The 13325-nt window shown below is 35.7% G+C and overlaps 1 protein-coding gene across 7 annotated transcripts in view; it reads right to left on the bottom strand.

Moving 5' to 3' along the window:
• Positions 1-223: 223 nt before the first annotated feature.
• PPP2R5C (protein phosphatase 2 regulatory subunit B'gamma) overlaps positions 224-13325 on the bottom strand; it is a 68697-nt gene continuing 55595 nt past the window's right edge. For 4 of the 7 annotated variants that reach the window (XM_058162719.1, XM_058162720.1, XM_058162724.1 and 1 more), the window contains 4 exons: positions 8153-8254; positions 6427-6499; positions 5642-5758; positions 224-1676 (listed from right to left, as the gene is read on the bottom strand). In XM_058162719.1, the coding sequence (XP_058018702.1) occupies positions 1545-1676; positions 5642-5758; positions 6427-6499; positions 8153-8254 (424 nt within the window). In that variant the 3' untranslated portion in view covers positions 224-1544. Of the gene's footprint in view, positions 1677-5641; positions 5759-6426; positions 6500-8152; positions 8255-8398; positions 8573-13325 lie in introns of those variants that run through there. The other 3 variants (XM_058162721.1, XM_058162723.1, XR_009152683.1) reach the window with 2 other exon arrangements.

Raw genomic sequence — 13325 nt, 5'->3', positions numbered from 1 at the left:
TCCCATGTAGAAGAGATAAAAGAAAACTCATAACATGCAAGCAATGTTTTGGAATACATAGCAGCATTTGAAGATCAACAGTAACATAGATGGATTTTTTTTTCTTGAGGTGTGCATGTTCTAAATATTTATTTCATCAAAATATATAGTGACAGCAAATTACTATAGCTAAATTCTCAGCTTTTAAAATAGGTATCTGAAACTGTTGGAATGCCATTAAAGAGGTTTTATCTATGCTAAATTTTCTAAAATGCAGCTCTCTAAACAATAACATCCAGGGAAGTATCCAAAATAATCTATGGCCTGATGTCTGTAAGGATTCTTAGCAGGTAACATATTCCAAACACTAAAAACTTTAAAAAGAGAAAAATGGGAAAGTCATTTTGATAAATAATAATTCTGAAACCAAAAAATAAATGCAATTACTTTAAAAATGCTATTTACTTTTAGCCAAGGCAGACATTTTTTTATTTTTAGGAGCACAACTTCTCTACCAGCTCAGTTCCAAAATATTAATTTCATACTTCATGCTAACGGACCAGAAAATATGGCTTCAATCCATACAAAGTACTCAACCAAGGGTGTTTTCTATCTGGAACCAAATTTGGATTTAACCATTTCTCTAGAAATTAGACGTGATTAAGATTGTCATGAAAATTACCATTCTGTAATAAAGAATTAATAACTTTCCAAACCGCCAGAATATGTCACGGCAGTAATGCAATTTTTTTTTCTCTTCAGGTATTTTTCTCCCCAGCTTTATAAAATGCTCAATAGTTATATATGAATTGAAAAAATTGACCATTGCCATGGTACTAATGGCAGGCAGAGATGGACAGAGGAAAGAGAGAAAGAAAATGGGCTCCGTTCATCTGGCACTGGTCCTGTGCAACCTTCATTATTTCAGTGGACTTACATAAGAAAAGCCATGCAAGGTCACTTCGTCTTATCCTCGTTATAAGCTGATCAAAATAGGAAAAAACATGGAACTCCTGTGTAGATTGTCACACATGCATTTCATTGTATGCACATGGATATTATGGACAAAAACCTGAAACCGCAACCGATTTAAATTTACTAGCACATGTACGGATATGAAACATGATAGACATTATCGTTTCATGCCTTTTTCTATATAGAGTTGCTTTTAATATACAAACAAATAATTATGTTTGAAGAGGCCTGAAATATCTGAATGGTCGCTCAGCAGCAGTGCTTGATAATTTGCTCTCCTTTCAACAATAACTGGAGAAAATGCGTGCTTCCCACTGGTTGGTACTATGCCAAAAGCACCAAGAAAATGTCTTTAATACTAATCAACTCAAGTTTCTTATTACAGAATTAGCTAATTCACCATTGTTTGAACTACTTATCTTGAGCTGCTTACACTGTATTGAAATTATTGCCTAACAGAATGGGGTTGAACAAAAGCTTTGACTTGTGTGTAACTGATCAGTATGGCACAAAAAAAGGTAAGTTCTCTACTGCGGAACAGAGTCCAGAAAAAAATTGTTTTTCTCCAAATAAGATATCACTTGACTAGTCTAATGCCCATCATGTGATAGTAGATCCTCAGCTCGGCAATGAGACTCCAAGGCTTTCATGGTATAGATATCCTGAGGCAATTCAGACTTGCGCCGCACTATAGGACGTTCCCTTTTTTGCTCAATCTGTCCCTGAAATCAAAAAAGCAATGTTTAAAGAAAACAGAGATTTCTTATACCAAAAAGTGCCTGGTTTTTATTTATTTATTTATTAATAAAATGTATGGGCTGCCCACCATACCATAGGGTAACTCTGTGCGGCTTACAGTTACATCTAAGTTAAAACATAAAAAGGTAAAATCAAACATTAAAACTTGGTTTGTTTTAAACAAGAATGAAAAAGCAGTAAAAGAAAGCAGATTTCAGTAGAACAAAAACACCTGGTCTCCTGTAATTTTTGGATTTTGCCATACCTTCTATGGCATTCCCTTGAAATTGTTTCTGTTTGTTTCCAATTCTCCAGGAAGCCATTCAGTACAAAATTTATTTGCTCTATCTATACCAGTGATGGTGAACCTTTTCGGCACGAAGTGCCCAAACAGGAACATGTGCATGCCAGAGCCCCGGAAACTCAAAGACCAGCTGCCAGTGTGCATGCACGTGCCAGAAACCAGAAGAATAGTTGGCGATGGTGCGCGTGCCCACAGAGAGGGCTCTCTGTGCCACTTCTGGCACGTGTGCCATAGGTTTGCCATTATGGATCTATACCGTATAGAATAAGTAAGCTTATTGTTGTAACCACAGGTCATAACATACAGTGTGTCATAAAATATAATAAAATAGCAGTAAAATACTAAGACTGTTTAATAAGAGTATTAGATGTAAATGGTCACAGTAAAACAAAGCCAAAGCTACAATTAGGAATTTAAATATTTCTTTCTAAGTTTTGACAACAACTTGGTTGTTGACAGTTAAGAAACATCAGTGCAAGAAAATAGTTGAATTTTCCAAGGTTGGGTTCCTTGAATTCACCTGCTGTCAGTAATTTGGTCTTAATCTCATTTTAAATGAGATTATCATTTAAATGATAGTATCATTATCATTATGGATAATGTCCTCCACTTGATCAAAACTGTAAGGAAAGAGGTAATGTCCAACAGGCAGTTTACAAAATTTCCTGTCAAGATATATGGGCATGGTCTGCAAGCAAAGGGATCTTAAAGCCTTTCTCAATGAAGCACTGGTTATATTAACCAGGAATCTATACCATATGAACATAAGTCCTCAGGGTACCTTTATACTATTATCATGATACAATTACAGGGTATCATTTAGTTTATACCCAAGTTGCTGGCCCCAACTATGGTTGCTAAGCAAGGACTACTTGTATGTACCTGGTATAATGTAGGTGATAATAACCTCTGAGAAATAATGGATGTCCCCAATGACTCTGGTACATCTAACAGGACTATAGTGAGATAATATTATGGCCAGAATTGTGTAGTATTTGGTCACAAAGTGGTATAAGCAGTTCAGGTTTAGGATGGAGGCATTTGCTATATCTGTCAGCTGGGTCTTTTCCTAGTCTCTTATGATAGCCACAAAGTACATGAAATTAATGAAGAGGGCAGGGGAGTGCAAATTCAAGGTCTGGTAATGTAAGTGATGGGAGTTAGTTTATCAGATCCACTCAACAGGAGCTATTTGAGCCAATGTGCCCAAGCAAAAGAGATTTCAACCCTCTGTTTCTTCACTCCTGTACTTAATCTTTATTCTCATGCTCTGCATTGGTATTCAGTTTGTTGGCTACATACAAGTTTAACTTGTATTAAGTTGCACTCACAAGTTTTATTTACTTTTTTTATTTTATTTACATTTATATCCCGCCCTTCTCCAAAGACTCAGGGCAGCTTATATTGTGTAAGGCAATAGTCTCATTCTATTTGTATATTTATATACAAAGTCAACTTATTTCCCCCCCAACAATCTGGGTCCTCATTTTACCTACCTTATAAAGGATGGAAGGCTGAGTCAACCTTGGGCCTGGTGGGACTTGAGCCTGCAGTAATTGCAGGCAGCTGTGTTTAATAACAGGCTATCTTACAGCCTGAGCCACACGCCAAATGGTTAAATAAATATTTAAATAGCAATAGCACTTAGTGTTATATACCACTTCACAGTGCTTAGGGAGTCAACATATTGCCCCCAACAATCTGGGACCTCATTTTACAGATCTCGGAAGGATGGGAGGCTGAGTCAACCTTGAGCCGGTGAGAGTCGAACTACTGAACTGCTGACAACTGGCAGTAGTAGCCTGCAGTACTACATTCTAACCACAGCACCACCATGGCTCTTTAATATTTAATATTCTTCAATAAATATTCTTATAAAGCACTGCACTCCAATAATACTTACAAAGTTTTATAGCATTAAGAATCATAATTTAAGAATGTGTTTTCAGTTGCATGTTCCCTAACTCTTCTGTTTTTGAACAATCAATAAGCATGGTGAAAAACAGGCAATATATCATATACCTGTACTGACAAAGCTAATGACACCCCCTTGCCTCCTGAGAAAATCAAACCACATATTCTTGTACAGATATCACAGTTACAATCAGTCATCAAGTGAAAAACAAACCAGAGTTTCGCAGTGCTTTAAAATAATGATTTATTCAATAGCTCCATATATACATCCTGACTAATTTTTCAGTAGTTATGGGTTTATTTTTAACCTTTTTTTTTTTTTTTTGCCTCTTAAGAATTTTAAGAGTCATGGATATGACCAGGGTCCCAGGCTTGGAATTCTTGACTGTTTCTTATTTGTTGTTTGACAAGCCTTTAATGCTATACCCATTAGAAACATTTATTTTAGTATTTATTTGTGCAAAGGGGTGAAAAGTTCAGCTATTACGATGTTGTTTTCCATCTTTTCTTCTTTAAGATCTTGGGTAAAACTAATTAGAAGTAGTAAGTTAGTTTATAAGCTATAGTATAAATATACAATTATTCAATTCAATTACAGAAGTGGGACCAAATTTAGCATGTATTAAAACCATCCTGCTAACAAGCAAATGAAGTGATAATTTAAAAATTACTAAAATTATTCTGCTCATTTCAATTTCTTGCAATTTCAGAGACAAATTGTACAATTCATGAGTAAATAGTTCTGAATCAAATTTGGAAGAAGTAATCTATTTCTCTCTCTCTCTCTCTCTTTGTCTCTCTACAGGTAGTCCTCAGTTAACAACCACTCATTTAGTCGCCATTCAAAGTTACGATGGTGTTGAAAGAGCGGTAATTATGACTGATCCTAAAAGTTCCAGCCACCTGAGCACCCTTGCAGTCACCTGATCATGATCTGGGCACATGGCAATCAGTTTGCACTTGTAACTATTGCAGCATCCCCAAGTCACCTGATCACAATTTGCGATTTTCCCTGCAGTCCTCCCCACATGCAAAGTCAGTAGGAAAACTGGCAGGCAAGGTCGTAATTTGCATGGGTAAATCTCCCCCACCCATGCATCCTCCCTGAGCCTTACCGCACTTCCACTACACTTCCCTGGTCACTTGGGCACCCTCCCCAGTTATTCTTGCACCTCATGCACCTGCAAGCACCTGCAAGCCTTCCCTATCTGACAGCAGCATCCCAAGTACAGCTCATGCTGTATCTATTAACACATCCAGCAGCAGCCACTACAAGCCCCGCATGCATGCCTCACCTCCCTCCCCCACCTGCACACATCCGGCAGCAGCCACCCCATGCCCACTGCTCCTTTCACTTTGCATTTTCTCACACCTGGCAATAGCCATTCAAACCCTGCTGTGCTCACGCAACGCCTTCCCCACCACATGCTCACCCTTTCCTACCCAGCAGCAGCCACTTACTTGTTTGCTAGCGTTCTTGCAAACTACCTTGGACTTGCACCTTCCTGCTGGCTTTTCCATTGACTTTGGTTCTTGGAAGCCAATAGGAAACTACAGGGAGGTATTCACTGAATGACCCATAACCTTCCTTTAATGATGGCAATAATACAGGGATTGCCATAGCTAAGTGAAGTGGTCAGGTGATGTCACACTTTACAAGTGCATTGCTTAGCTACAGAAATTCCAGCTCCAAATGCTATCTTAACTGGAGGACTACCTGTATATGCTTACCGGACAAGCTTCTTCCTTCACTCCCTTTGTCAGCACCTGCATGTCTTCAATTAAAGGCCCATCTGTTTCCATTGCAACAGGACTGCTCACTAGAGAGGTGTCACTATATACTGAGTACTAACCAAATACAAAAAGTTATGTCAGATTTTTTTTTATAGCAAATCTCAGATCCTTAAAATTGTTAGAAGCTACAATAATTCAGGCATTTCATTGCCAGAAATGTTAACATCAGTCCACATTTGGATGAACAAAGCATTTTGGCTTCAAATCAGAAATAAAATGTAACTTGATTTTCTTAAAAACAAGAGATTTGACAAAGCTTCATGGAGATTAAAAAGAAGAAATTCAAAGAGCATTTAATTTATGAAATTTCATTATTAGAGATATTGTCATGGCCATTAACTCTGATAGCTTTAAAAAATTATTTAATAATGGAAAATGATCTTGTTGGTCATTACTAATTAGGGCAATAAAGAAATAGTGGAAAATAACTAAGAACTGCTATGCCTATAGATTTATGCTATGTGCAGCTAAGATCAAATGATATTTTGAATTCCAAATGCTGCAGAGTAAGAATGGAGAAATCTGTTGTTTTTACAGATTTTTTTGGGGGGGAGGGAGGGATTCTAGGCTATCATATGGTTCCTATGATCAATGAAAGTCATTAAGAGATATAAATATAAAGTTACATTTCTACAAAAAAAAGAGTAAATAAATGTTACTTTGGTAACCTTTATTCTTCCAGTGAGATCTAAATTAAAATATTCATCCTCAGAGTGGCTTACCTGAGGATTTGATTTGGCTAGATTTTCTATTTTGACCCAAGCTTCTTCCCGTTCCTTCATTTTTAGCTTTTCCCTAGGGGAGAAAAGGAACATTCACACATACTAGGCAATGTTTAATGAACATAAATTAAATTAACATTAAAATGATAGGAAATATGGGAACTTTTCACATTTATTTTTTTAAATGTTGCATACATTATAAATAGAACAAAGTCCTTTCCAATAAGGGGACAATAAATATTAGAATTATGGATAAACAATAATCCCAGAGGAAAAAGGGCAGGAAGCAGAGATTTAAACACACACACACACATACACTCTTTTGAACAAAAACTCCTCCAGAAGTTGTGAATGCTTCAACACTGGAAGTTTTTAAGATGATGTTGGATAACCATTTGTCTGAAGTGGTTTAGGGTTTCCTGCCTAAGCAGGAGGTTGGACTAGAAGACCTCTAAGGTCCCTTCCAACTCTGTTATTCTATTGTCTAACTGATAACTATAGTATCAAGTCATTGGCTATATCTTTCAACAAAACTTTGTTTAGTTTTAAGCAATATATTATGTTATATAATGAATAAATATATTTAAGTACTGGTAATTAAATGTTTATAACTCTATTCTGATTTGTTCTGAATATGCTCAAAATTTTCTTTGATGATTCTGAAGAATGTACTACTCTATTCTTTATTCTTACAGCATAAGAAATTATTTGAATTTTATTCTCCAAAGGTGTTTGAACTTGGAAGCCAAGATGAGTAATACTTTTTGCAAACTGATTGCTTGCTTTACTATTTTTAATATGGGAAAGCATGAAAAAGCAGACAAGATTGTTTGACAAACTGGAATCCTGACAATCTTAGTGACAGATGAGATGTTTTCTCACAATGTTTTTTTTTATTTTGGAATTTAATGAGAAAAAAATTTCAGACTTTTTTTATCTATTTGTTTATTTATTTGACATTTAGCAACCACTTATGTTGTTTGCTATGCCATGGGCGAATAGGCGGCAATATAAATTCAATCAATCAATCAATCTATCCTCACAGAGGGACTCTGGTGTAAAAATAAAATGTTACAAATATAACAACTAAATATAAGATTAAAAACAGCTAAGGACAGTAAAAGTTGACACTGAAAGTTAATTAAAATTCTTAAGAATTTCATCTCAAAAGCCATTCCATTTTGAATCAAGATTGGTTTCACTTACCATTGAGTAAATAGTGTATACAGATAGTCCTTGACTTACAGCAGTTCATTTAATGATCATTCAAAGTTACAACGGCATTGAAAAAGTGACCTATGATCATTTTTCACAATTATGACCACTGCAGCATCCCTGTGGTCATGTGATCAAAATTCAGATGCTTGTCAACTGACTCATATTTATGATGGCTGCAGTGTCTCAGGGTCATGTGATCACCTTTTGTAAACTTCTGACAAGCAAAGTCAATGGAGAAGCCAGATTCACGTAACTACCATGTTATTAACTTAACAACTGCAGTGATTCACTTAACAATTGTGGCATGAAAGGTCATAAAATGGGGCAAAACTCACTTAACAACTGCCTCGCTTACCAACAGAAATTTAGGGTTCAATTGTGGTCGTAAGTTGAGGACTACGTATATCTACAGAAGTGCAATACAAAATTTATAACAAACACAACAGGGTGTTTTCATAGGTGTTAAGAACAATAAATAAAGATGAGAACACGTTAAGAAGAAACTCACTTAAGTTTTTCTGCTTTAAATTGCTGAGTGCAGTCATCAAACAATTTTTGGTTCATTTCCATGAAGAGTTTCAGAGCATTGTAAATCAAGCCATGTATTGTCCTATAAAGTAAAAATATAGATTCAAAACAGATTCAGGCTTTGCAGTGCATATATTCACAAAAAGGCCCCAAAGCAAATGGATATTTCCATTAGCTAAAAGTGGCACACAGAAACTAAAGATTCAATGAGGAATATAATACTTACGAATTATGTGAATACACACCAATGTGTTCTGCATATGTGCAGTTGAACATATCCCAGAGTTAGAATATTTGGCAGGAAACTGCCATCTTGCCCACTACATATGCACTGGGAATGATTTCTGCTGATTCTGTTAGTTGCTGTGGAGATATCCTCAGAACCAGTGATGCACAGCACCTAACAGGGATGGATAGTAGGCTGTGTGAATTCACAGAAGACCATTTGAAGAACCACAATTCAGGTCAGTAACTAGTTCTTCTTCACCATGGTCTCTGAAATTCACAGCAGTGGGGGAATAGTAAGCTGCATCCCTGAATATGGGAAGTGGTTCAGAGATGTATAGCTGAAAAAACTTTTTCAAATTCTACCTCCCTTTCAGAGCAAAGATTCTTATACCCAATATGCCTCATCATGTCATAGCACAGCTTGATGATAAGTATGACTAATCTAAAGAGGCAACAGTAATCTTTTTTTTCTGCTTCCCAATAACAAAAGAATGGACATGAGGCTTGCTGAAACCTCTTAAAAGTTAGAAGCAAATCCTTGAAGGACATTCAGGATGTAGAGTGATGTTCTAAAATAATGACTGAAAATGGAAAGAAGGACGGTTAAATAATTATTTAAAACAAATGGAATTTTGAGTTTGACTTTGTAAGAAAATTCTGACTCAAGAATTAGCTTGCTATAAAAGATGAAATAAGATGGTTCTGAACATGTGATACAGAGCTCACTTATTCATCTGGATGATAAAATGTTTTCTAGGATAAATTCTAGATAAATTCCAAGTGGTAAATAGCAAGGAAAAAGAAAAATAATATGAACAATTTCATAAAAATTTGGCTAACATACCAGAAAACATAGAATTACCATCTTCACAGAAGCAGTATTCAGCAATCACCATTAGGTAAATTATTAATGAAACAAAAGTCAAACTGGCATTTTTCACTTTTAATAAAAGGAACAGCAGATGAGGCACCTTTTTCTGGATGTGTTTCTTTCAGTCAGACTTGACTACTGCCATATAAATAGATAAATCCATAAAGTTTTCCTGCCAAATCTTTTTGGAAATAGTATGCCATCTTTCTAGGGCTGAAAGGAAATGACTGGTCCGAAGACATTAGGTTGGCTATTGTGTCTAAGGCAGGACTAGTCTGCTAGTGAACTTTAATTCAGTGCTAAACTGGCTCTCGTATGAGAAATATAGCAAGTATGAGGATCAAAACATCTTTAGTATAACATATAAGATGTACAAAAGCCAGAGTCTGCAAAGACTTTACAAAGCATCAAAGAGATCTCACTGTTGGAAGGTGTTAGTCAGAAGGGTACAAAAAAATTTCCAGGGTATTGGATATACCATGGGACACAGTGAAAACAGACATGAACAAGCAGAGAAAATATGTAACAATGAGATTACCAAAAACTGGATGTCCTGGATCTCCATACTTGATGAAAAAAGAAGAAAGCTGGTCTGAGAGACTGCCAAGAGGTCTACAACAACATTAAAGTGGCTACAGGAATTTCTGCCAAGTACTGGTTGTGTACTATATTTGACAACAATCTCCCATATTCTTTGTATGTCTGGGTTGTGGGGTAGGATGGCAAGACGGAATCTGCTTACAAAGAAAAACATCCAAGCTACATTTTGCAAAAATCTATATCAAGTCTGACAAAAGCATGTAGAAAAATGTTTTATTATTTGATGAGACCAAGGTTGGCTATAATTGCAAAACGTATGTTTGGCACAAAAACAACACTGCACATCACCAAAAATACACCATACCCACAGTGAAGCATGGTGGTGGCAGATGTTTTGGGACTGGTTTTTTCAGATGGAATTAGGGCTTTAGTCAAGGTGGAGGGATTATGATCAGATCCAAATATCAGGCAATACTGGCACAAATCTTTAGCCTCTGCTAGAATGCTGAAGATGAATACAACACAACGATGACCTAAATCATACCTCCAAATCAACAAAATAATGATTTTACCAGAAGATCAAACTTTGGGAATGGCCCAGCCAGAGCCCAGATCTGAATCCAGTTGAAAATCTGTGAGCTGAAGAGGATTGTGCACAGATGTCCTCACAATCTGACAGAATGGAGCGTTTTTGCAAGGAAAAGTAGGCAAGGATACCCAAGGCTGATAGGCTCCTACCCCAAAAGGTGGAATGTGACATAAAATCAAAAGGTGCTTTAACAAAGTATTAGTTTAAGGGTATACACACTTATGCAACTATGTTGTTGTATGTTTTAATTATTATTTTCCTCCCTAAAAGATTTCAGTTTGTTTTTCAATTGAATTGCACAGCTTACATGTTATATTAAATACAGAAAAAAAATTGGAGGTGATTTATCTTGGTCTCATTTTTTTTTACATCTCAAAAAGCATTTTAACAGGGACTTCTGGGTGGCTCTGTTCGTGATGGCGATGGTCTTTTAGACCTCCAGCCTTGGGATTGTGTGGAATCGCTAAGACAGCGCCAATTAGCTGTCTAGCGATTCGGAAAACCTTTCACTCGGGAGAAGAGGGGAAGTTGAGTTAAAGGGTAGAGGTAGAGCGCCCCAAGAATCCCTGGGATGATTCCAGGGGTTCGGAGAGGAGGGCTCCCTAGGAAACCCCAAAAAACTCCGGATCCAAGGCTTTCCTGCTTGTTAGCAGAACAAATCACCACGTCCACTCCTGAGACCAATATTGGATTATAAATTGATTGTTTACCAGGCAGAGCAGAATCAGGAGGATGAACTGTGGCAAGTAACAATCCTTAGCTTCTATGATACTTTGTTTTTTGTTAAAGACAAGAATGGAAACACAGCCATTGAAGTAACAGGCTGAAAATGAATTGCGGGAGCGGCAGAAAGGGATTAGCAACTTTATTTGGATGGGTAAAAAAACGAGAATAAAGTTAAAAATAATGCAGGATATACGTGAAAGAGGGGGTTTAAAAATGCCTAATTTGAAATTATATTATGAAGCAGTTGTTTTTGTCAGATTAGTGATTGGTTTAATTTAACAGAAGAAAGAATTTTGAATATAGAAGGTCATGATCTGTTATATGGATGGCATGCTTATCTAGTATATGATAGGAAAATAGATAATATTTTTAAAAGTCATATTCTCAGGAATGCTTTGTTAAGGGTTTGGAAAAAGTATCAATATAAGTTAGACAATAAGATACCTATATGGGCAATCCCCAGACATGCGATAGAGAATATAAATATAGAACAAAAACAAGAGAGGATTGCTTATAAAGAGCTTCTTCTTGTAGAAAAGGGTAAATTACAATTGAAATCTTTGAATATATTGAAACAAGAAGGGAAAAATTATACGTGGTTTCAGTATGGACAATTGCAATCTAGATAGAGTATTGACCAGAAAATTGGTATTGCGCTGAGGAAAATTTGGTAAAACAAATTAGAGATCAAGGTCAAATGCATATTAAAAGGTTATACAATGCATTGATAGAAATAGATTCAGAAACGGAATTAGTTAAGGATTGTATGATAAAATGGGCACAAAATATTCAACAACCTATAATGATGGAAACGTGGGAGAAAATTTGGGTTACGAATGTTAAATTTACTCAAGCACAAAATTTAAGAGAAAATTTTTATAAAATGTTTTATAGATGGCATTTAGACCCTAAAAAGCTGGCATGTATGTATCCGAATATGCAACCTAAATGTTGGAGATGTGATAGTGATGATGCTACCTATTATCATATAAGATGGACTTGTAAAAAAATCAAACTGTTTTGGATTAAAAGATGGTGGATTATGCAGAATATCTTGAAAAAGAAGATAAAGTTTACTCCACAATTGTTTTGTTAGGTATAATTACGGATTGTACAGTAATAAAGACTAAATTAATATTGAACTTAATATCAGCAGTGAGACTTTTGGTAGCGCAATATTGGAAGAAAGAAGAATTGCCTACAATTGAAGAATGGACACTCAAAGTTTCAAATTTGGCAGAAATGGCAAAAATTTCTGCATATCTGAAAGATTATTTACAAGAACGATATATAGTAGAATGGAGAAAATGGATTGATTATATTCAAAATAAGTATCAGACTAAAAAGTATTAAATAGCTTATGAGTGATTGTAGGAAATGTATTGTATTTGTGTATTTGTTTAAAAGGGAAAGGGGAGTTAAGGGAGCAATGGGGGAGAAGAGATTATGGGTTATGGTTTTTGTAGTATTTTAGTGTATGCTTGTTAGATGTCATACCCTGTATTTTGCTCTGGGAAGTCTCTGGGGGGGGGCGAAGGGGGAAGGGGAGGGGGGCGAGGGGAGAAGATAATTGTTAAAAAATTTTTTATTGTAAAACTTTTTCAATTAAAAAAAAAAGCATTTTAACAGGGGTGTTTAGATTTTTTATATCCACTGTATGAAAAAAACACTACATGATACATATTGGTTTTATGTCTAAAAAAAAATTGAAAAGATTAATGTGAAGTATGATTACTCTATGGATTTGGACAGGAAGATGAAGCTACTACAACAAGTTCAAACTCTGGGAAGTTCAAATAGTGGTTTGAGCAGACACAGAACCTATTGGTGTGGATCACAGAGAACAAAACAAACTATTGCTTTTTATTAGTAAAACATACTATTATTTTTATCCCATATTAACAGAATAGAATAGAATTTTTTATTGGCCAAGTGTGATTGGACACACAAGGAATTTGTCTTTGGTGCATATGCTCTGTGTACATAAAAATATATATATATATACTCATCAAGAATCATAAGATACAACACTTAGTGATAGTCATAGGTTACTAATAAGCAATCAAATCGTACTAGGAAACAAATAAAACAATATAAATTGTAACAATACAAGCAACATGATTATAGTCGTAAGTGGGAAGAGATAGGTACTAGGAAGGATGAGAGGAATAATACCAATACAGTATTAGTAAATAATTT

The sequence above is a fragment of the Ahaetulla prasina genome, chromosome 1 (assembly GCF_028640845.1).
Source record: "Ahaetulla prasina isolate Xishuangbanna chromosome 1, ASM2864084v1, whole genome shotgun sequence".
NCBI lineage: Eukaryota > Metazoa > Chordata > Lepidosauria > Squamata > Colubridae > Ahaetulla > Ahaetulla prasina.
This window is presented reverse-complemented; position numbering and strand designations above follow the sequence as displayed.